Source organism: Limulus polyphemus, unplaced genomic scaffold (genome assembly GCF_000517525.1).
Source record: "Limulus polyphemus unplaced genomic scaffold, Limulus_polyphemus-2.1.2 Scaffold7525, whole genome shotgun sequence".
Lineage (NCBI taxonomy): Eukaryota > Metazoa > Arthropoda > Merostomata > Xiphosura > Limulidae > Limulus > Limulus polyphemus.
In genome coordinates, this window is record NW_013673135.1 from 31,331 (window position 1) to 39,606 (window position 8,276).

Consider the following 8,276-nt stretch of genomic DNA (forward strand, 5'->3'; position numbering starts at 1 on the left):
CGGGCTCAGTAATGCTCCAGTAACACTTGAGAGACTGATGGAACGAGTATTGGAAGGCCTACAATGGACGTAACAATATGATACAAAATGTTATAAAATGTCTGTTTTAAACTTTCTTATGGTAAGTAAGTGAAAATACATGCCCACTATGATATTGGTTGTCAAGTTATAGAAAACAATAGAATCTTGGCCATTGAAGTTTAAAGAAAATTGTACGTACCAGTGTATGAAATAAATTAGGAAATTTATGCAGTTATTAGGTTAAGTAAGTATTGTATATGTAAATATTTCCAAATTTAATTTCTGATAGTAGACAATAACATTATTTTCAAATATTTTGAAGCATAAATAATACTATGTCTTAGTTTTTTTACTATAACCCAACATAAAGGACTGTAAAACTTCAATTTTACTATTTCATTGCTTTTAACATTTTCTTCAAGAAGTAATAAATTACTTTAGAGTAATATTTTAATTTTTATAGCTATTTTGATAATTCTTATTTCTTTGTTTATGGTTTCTGTAACAAATATCATTATCATTGTTATTTTTAGTAATTAAAGCTATTGATGATTTTAATATTTGACTCATTACTTCAATGATCTAAAAACTTTCCATTAAGGTTTTTCTAAGTTATTAAATAACTTAGGCTTACTTTTTTTTCTTTTGAAGTTATTAAAATATTTAGAGTTTTTGTAGTTGTTGATAATTTTTCCTTCTTTGTTTTCTTTAAAATATTGTAGAATTAATTTTATTATCTATGGATTATTTGTAAAATCATGGAATGTGCTTTAAATGCTGCTTAAATGTAACTGTCCTGGTGTTTCAAGTTAGTTTTTTTTTATTCAATCCTCATTATAATTTACCTGCCAACAGCTTGCATACTATGAAGAATATTATAATGACCATGTTCAAACCTGAACACACACACACACTGCAAGCATTTTACATACTCTTCCTTTTCAGGCTTAAAGTGGAATGCTTTTGAATTGACAATGCATGATTTTAGTAATACTCAATATATTAGCTTATAAGGTCTTAATAGGCTCTAAGTTTAGGTAGTTTAATCTCAGTCCTAAATTATCTGTTTCATTTTTCCTTTACAGGCACAAGTTGGATGCAACTGTGATGATAAATCAGTGCATATTTCTAGTAATAATCTTCGTCACTTTATTTGTGGTGGATCGACAGGTAGTTATTCAGACAAAAAAATCAAACATTAACTGTTAAAACTCCTTATATTAAGTATATTAATAAAGCTTGGTTCATAAGCCCTATTTAATATCAAAATATAAAACTGTAGTATTTTTTCATAAAATTATGATTGAGAATACTTGAAGATACAAATTTATTTGACTTTTATACATTTAAGACTATAACTGTATTATTTTTATACTAAGAACTTTCTCCAATAAAATGCTATTAAAATCACAAAATTTTTTATTTCAATGCTTAGGGCATTTTTTTCTTTGGTTGTTAGTTTTGATCACTGAGATATATTATAATGAAACTTGAATGGGTTGAATCCTCCTTAATTAAAGGCTCTTAGTGGATGTATCAATGAAGTTTCTTATTAGGCATGACTCTCTCAGGTTAAAAATATTGTCTATAATTTTACTATTTGCATTTTTTTTATAATGAAATACAGTATTATATAATATTTTACACTAACAGGTTGAATATATTTGTCGACTTGATTACCTGTGGAAGAACAAATTCAATGAAGGTAAAGAAGAAACAAGAATAATGGGTCTTGTGAACAGGCTTCTACTACAGAATATTCTTCCTGTTCATGTTACAGATTATTACTTGAGCCACAAAAATTTGCATTCAGAGGTGAGCTTTATTCATTAGATTTATGCATTTGGTTTGACAACGATATGGTTATTTTTATTCAACAGTTACTACAAGATCACGGTTGTAGAAATTGTGATCACCAAAAAATTTCATGGTACTCAATCAGTTGTGGAAAGTAGGCTTTTCAGTACTGTCATTTTTAACTTTTGATAGATTCTAGTAGGTAGTTGAATTTACTTACTAAAAGAATGAAATAAATTTTGAAAATTTATATTTTCTCTCAAAAATTAGAAGTTAGAATATCAATGTTTACTCCAAGAAACTGTTATTTGAGATGTTTGTGACATAAATTCTTTATAATTTACCCATAATTTGCAAAATATACTTATATCTAATGACAAATTGCCAGAACATATAAAGTCATAATATGTTATGTAAAAATTGGTAGGAAAACAAAGTGTTATTTTAAGGAAATTTCCAGATTGAAATACAAATGTGCAAGGTTTGTGAATGACCAGTAGGTTAATGAATTGAACCAACTATTTGCTTTAAGTATTGCTTTCTCAGTCGGGGCAAATCCTCAACCTTCCAATCTGTCTCGATATGATTTCTCATGTATGTTCTTTTCTTTATCTCTAGTCCATCCTTTAGTTCTTCTTGCTTTTTACTCCATGAAACCAATTGTTTGGAATATTTTGTCTTTCCTCCTTCATTTAATATTAGGGTACATGATGCTTTCTTTCTCATACCCACATTCCTTCACCCCCCTTGCATTCTTGACTCTTTTATCATGACTTCCAGCATCTTCCTTCCATTTTCTAGATTTCCAATCTTTGGAATTTCTTTTTCCTGCTTGGGGAGCAGACCCCTAGACTTATATTTCACTCTCTAGTTCTCTGTTTTTGCATCCTTGTCCTTTTTTACTGCTCTCCTACTTTCCCTCTTCTCCCTCCACCTTTGGTTTGAGGCACTTCATCATGTGCTCCATAAGGGTTTTCTGGAGAGGTTCGCCCCCTTTTTCTGTACCACCTTTGCCTGTACCACTTCTTCTGCTCTGTACCTCATTACTTGATTCCCCTGCTGTTAGGACTTGTTTTCCTTACTAATGTACTCCTGCCATCCTTCATCTTTCTGGGATCTTAGTCTTGCTCCCATTCTTTGTCTGGAAGTATTTGGTGGTGTTTGTGTTTCACTGGAGAATTGAGCTGAAGTAACCCAGCATCAGTCCTCGTTATTTTCTCTGGTTTCTCGTCTTTCTAGACCTCCCCCTTCGACTCCTGTTCCTTGACTGAATCAGTCTACAACTACTCTTCCCATTCCAGCTTCTAGGCCTACCTCTTCTTCCTGTTCTTGTGCTTTCTGATGTCTTGTTCATTGCTCGTCTTGTTGGTCACTATCCTGTGGGTGTCCATCTGTCTCACTTCACCAGCCTTTGGTCTCAGTTTTTTACTAACAGATGAATTTTTGTGTTTTCAGTCATGGTCTCTCTCGCCTCTTCCCATTTCCTTTTCTCTTCCCTCAGATTCTACTTATCTTCAACATCATGTGGTTTCGGTCTTGGATCTTTTGACCAAACATGTCATCAAGAGGATATAATAAACTTCTCTGGGTCTCTTACTCTCATCTTTTGGTGGTACACAAGTAGAACTGAGCCTGGCATCAAGTAATCAACCTCACATCTCTCAGCCAGTATCTGGCTATTCTGTAGTTTTACATGGAGAATTTCTTTTCTCTCTGCTGGTCTTTTTCACCTGGTCTGTGGGTGATCATGGTCGTAATGTCAGATTCTTTTCTATCTATCCAGATTACCTCATCTTCCAGACTTTTTTATGTTTTGTCCATCAGATTCGAGTATTCCCATTACATGTTCTTCTTTACTTCATGAAACCAATTCTCGGTATTATTTTTTCTTTCCTCCTTCACCTAATATTTGGGTTCATGCTGTTTTCTTTTTCAAACAACTCCACACTTGTACCCCCATGCCTTATTCCTCCCTTTTTATGTTTTGTCCATCAGATTCGAATCTTCCCATTACATACTCTTCCCTTCAGCATGGTGTTAGCCTCTTATGTCTTTAATAGAGTGAAGAGAGCCTTTGCTCTCCACTTTTGTTAGCTGGAGCTGTGTTTCCACTTCTGCATGATCAGTTGGTTTCTACTTGCCCATTCTTGGGAAATATCCTTCTTTCACAGCTCCATTCTTCTGCGTGTGAGATTTTTCCACTTTTGGAGACTCTGGATTCACAGGAACTTCTCATTCCTTTGGGGCACACACACCTGCACCTTCTTCAATGAACTTGGCAAAACCAGTGAAATTTTCCTTGGGATCCATTGTCCTTCTCTTCTTGAGGACTTGTTTTGGTGGCTGGACAGTGCCAATACCGTGATTGGTGTTTTCTTACTATTCACCAAACTGGATCTTCATCTTCGAACAGTGGCTTCCCTTTTGGGTTGGAACACATCTCTGAATGACACCAGGTCTTCTGGCATTTGGACACAGGAAGAGAGTCCACATCAACATGCTTGAACTTCTCATTGTTTGTTTAGCATGTTCTTATTTTCTACCTGTTCTGGTGGATCATTTGGTCGTGATCCATTCCATGGTTGTTTTTTATATCACATGTTCAAGGGTCACCTACTCTAGGACTCTTTGCTTTTGGACATTTGACCTCTTCTTCTGGGCCCTTTCCCATCAAGTTCATCTTGTTGTTTGTCATGTGTTGGGGGCTTTCTACCTGGTGGTGGATCACCTCTATGATCCAAACTGCATTCTTCTCATGGTGTAGTCTCTCCACCCTCATGTTTTTTGTTGATTTGCTCCTGGTTGGACAACACCTCTCATGGATGCCTTTGCCTGTCCTCTCCTCTCAACTCCAAGTTCTTCTCTTCTGGCCCTCAGATCCTCATCCTTCAGCTCTTAACAGTCGATGCTCTCAGTCAAGATTGATCTTTGACTCTTCCCTGTGGTCCTTGCTTTCATACACAACACTCCATGGTGGATCTTATCTGTAGTACCTCTTTGGCCAGCTCAGCCCTAGTTTCCTCTACTTTTTTGATTGATGTCCAGATCCCCTCTCTGGTGCTTCTACCTCACATATTTTTTTCCATCCATAGATATCACCTTTCATCCCAATGTGTAGGATTTGTCTGTTCCTTCACTCTTAGGGTCAGACTCTCCAACAGTGTAGAATTCTTGTTTGTTATCCCATTCCTGTCACCATTCCACTTTGTCTATCAATGGAAGTGGCAGGTTTTTTTGCTATTGGTCCATCCTCTGCTCTTTTATTTCCAACTGTCATACTATGACACAGTTTTCTGCCTTTTCCACTGTTCAACCATGGTTTGTTGATCTCCACCATTGTTGAATTTTGGATGGCCTCTTACATTACTATAAGATTTTCTTCTCCTGTCCTCTCCACTTTGTTCCAATCATTTCTTCTTCACCAACCTCCTTGTCTTACTCTCATGCCTAACTGAGACCTTACCTGACTAAAACCTCAATGTGTTGTTGCACACTTTCACATGTAAACTGTTTGAGCCATTGGCTTCTTGCTTTTTATATTTCTTTTTCTCTTTTATTTACTTCCTTCTCTTTACCATCTGAGGTCAGTGTTGTTCAGATATCTATGCTTTCTACACTTTTTGCATTCTATTACATTGCACTTATTTACTCCTTTACTCAGACTAGACCTTTCTTCCTAAAACTTTGGCTGCCTTGGAGGGTAGCCACTATTTTTCTTCTATCTCCCATCCTTCTATCCCTTATCTCTATACTAGTTCAGATGCAGATTGGCTCCTATGTCCACTTCAGACTGTTCAGAGTTACTTCTCTCTTTTAAGATCCTTATCATTGTCTGCTTTTACCCTGGGACCCATCTTCATCCATGGAGCTCTCACCTTCTACCCTTAGCAAATGGGTCTGTCAACTCCTCTGACTGGAATATGTTTCCCTGAATGTTGTTGATACTTTAGATTCTTTCATATTTTATTGCATCAGATTCATCACCTGTCTCATTCTTTTGCTTTTCATTTTTGCCAACCTTTGGACAAGCTGGCAACTCCCTACACATACATCGCTCATTATCTTCATATGGATGTTTCATCTCCCACAGGATTTTATCTCCCACTAGTCACCATTCTTCAATCAACTCACTCTCTTTGAGATGGGTAAGTATGGTTTTTTTTCTCTCCCATTCCATCTTCCAGGATCCCATCAAATGGCTGGTTTTACCTTCCAGGGTATGATTGTTTCCCAAAAATTCTCATTGGATCAGGGGTAATACAAAATGCCCAAACCAACTGCCCCTGGCTCTTCCAGTGCCCACTGTCGAGATGGTGTCTGCAAGAGTAGTAGAAGTATCCTTGTGGTATATAAGATTACTCAACTGCCCGATCCAGACTGTACCATTCCACAGACTATAGTGCAAAAAGCTGGCACCATGGAAAGTTAATGCTTGCCGACGTTTAAAAATATTGGTTTACAGTCACCCATTGCATTGTCTCCTATTAGATGGGGATCTGGGCACTTCTCCAAGTCTCCCCCACGTGAATTACTTTTTCAATTGGAGCACGAGACCATTGGCACTTATCAGTTCCTAGCTGCTAGGGTAGTGGATCTTGAAGAATTTCTCACTTACTGGACTAAGCAAAATGTGGTAAGATGTAGGGAAGTTGTGACACTGTAAGTGTTGTGCAGGTCACCCCTGAAACAGCTAGTGTTCCCTCCTCCTGCAGCCTGAGTCTGTCCAATTGAGTCAAGGTGAACACACCCCATGTAGTCTGATTGCACCCTAACTACACATATTGGCCCACTGACCATTTGTGTGCAAGTAATCAGATGGTCATCTTTTCAACCTGCCCATACCTGTGATACTCAGAGCTTATTTGCCTCTCCTTCTTTACTTTCCAAGCAAAGAATATATTCCGGTTGAGACAACATGTAGTCTCCCTATGGACTATCTGCCATAGGGTGTCATATTTCATGTTCTTTCTGAAGGTATCTTATCTATGTTTAATTTTGCACTAACTTCTCCACCAATTTAGTGTAGGTTTCTAGCTTTTTTTTGTGTGTGAAGGTGAGATATTGTTCTAGAAGTTAACATTTTCCTAACCTGGAAACATATTTCCAATACCTCTTCACACATTCCCACCTGGTGCACTTTCTTCTTGCCTTGTCTAAGAATGAAGTTATTTCGAATATAAGTGCTTAAAAGGGAGTTACTATGCTTGGAGGTTGTGTCACCATCCTATTGGTGAAGGGTTATTGTTGCACGATGTCATAATGCACCAGCATAATTCACATTAAACACGTGAATTTTAGCTGGTTGTTAGCTCAAGGCTAGTGGAATGCATGAGGGATATAGCTCTTTTTTGTGAAGAAATGAGTATCTATTGGAAATACATTTTCAGATTAGGAAAATTTTAACTTTCATGTTTGTTTTCCTTTGTTTTCAACTTACTTATTTTGTGCATTTTAATTTCAACTCAAACATAAGTAAGTTATTTTATTGTACTTTACTAAATACAGTTCATTTATGAAACGTTTGTTTTTATTTTATCCTACACCATAATGCCATCCTCTTAAACATTTCTGTGATTCGCAGTTCATCTTTTCTTTTTTTAATTATATAACTAATGCTTTATTTTTACTTCAGCACTGTATCTTGTCTCTTTCATTTCACCAGTACAAATCACTACACCTGTATTTCCCCATAGTTGTTGCTAAGATCAGGTAACTGTGTGCTATGCTTATCCTTGAAATTGCCAATTCTTTAATAGTGTAATCCTGAAGTAATTATTTTATTTCTCAAAGTAAAACTGTAAACCTGTTTTATTAAAGCCACTATGTGATTTATTTTTCACTCAATATTAGTATTAAGTTATGATCAAGCAGCCTACCCAAATTAAAACTAGAAATTAACACACAAATTAATATAACTACTTTGATATACCATTCTAATGTCTCCCGGTAGGACAATGGTAAGTTAAGTGTATTGCAAAGTTGTTTTCAGAAAGAATAAAACCAGTTTTATTTGTATCAGTAAAGTTTCTTCAGAAAGAATTTTTACGGAAAATTAACTAACAACCAGAGACGTAACAAATTGGTGTCAAAGAGTGGGACAGAAGAAAAAAAGAAAAAGATGGAAACGAGAGGCGGAAAATCAAACTACAGCTTAGCAGATTTGATGGCAGCAATACAAGAACAGCAAAATATACAAGAAGAGAGACAACAGCAGTTGCAAGAAAACCTGCAACAGTGGCAGCTCGAACAACAAAATAAACAAGAAGAGAGATTACAACAGTTGTTGGAGGAAAAGAAAATAAACAAGAAGAACGAGAAAAGAAACAAGAAGAGAGATTACAGCAGTTGTTGGAGGAAAAAGAAAAGAAAACAAGAAGTACGAGAAAAGAAACAAGAAGAGAGATTACAGCAATGGCAAGATAACTTGCAACAATGACAGCTTGAACAGCAAAATAAAC

At 36.1% G+C, this 8,276-nt stretch overlaps 1 protein-coding gene across 1 annotated transcript in view; it reads left to right on the forward strand.

The window, feature by feature from the left end:
- LOC111089830 (adenylate cyclase type 2-like) overlaps positions 1 to 5,955 on the forward strand; it is a 34,492-nt gene extending 28,537 nt beyond the window's left edge. The window contains exons 5-7 of the mRNA XM_022402980.1: positions 1,107 to 1,191; positions 1,675 to 1,836; positions 5,909 to 5,955. Of these exons, the coding sequence (XP_022258688.1) occupies positions 1,107 to 1,191; positions 1,675 to 1,836; positions 5,909 to 5,926 (265 nt within the window). The 3' untranslated portion in view covers positions 5,927 to 5,955. The remainder of the gene's footprint in view (positions 1 to 1,106; positions 1,192 to 1,674; positions 1,837 to 5,908) is intronic.
- Positions 5,956 to 8,276: the final 2,321 nt, after the last annotated feature.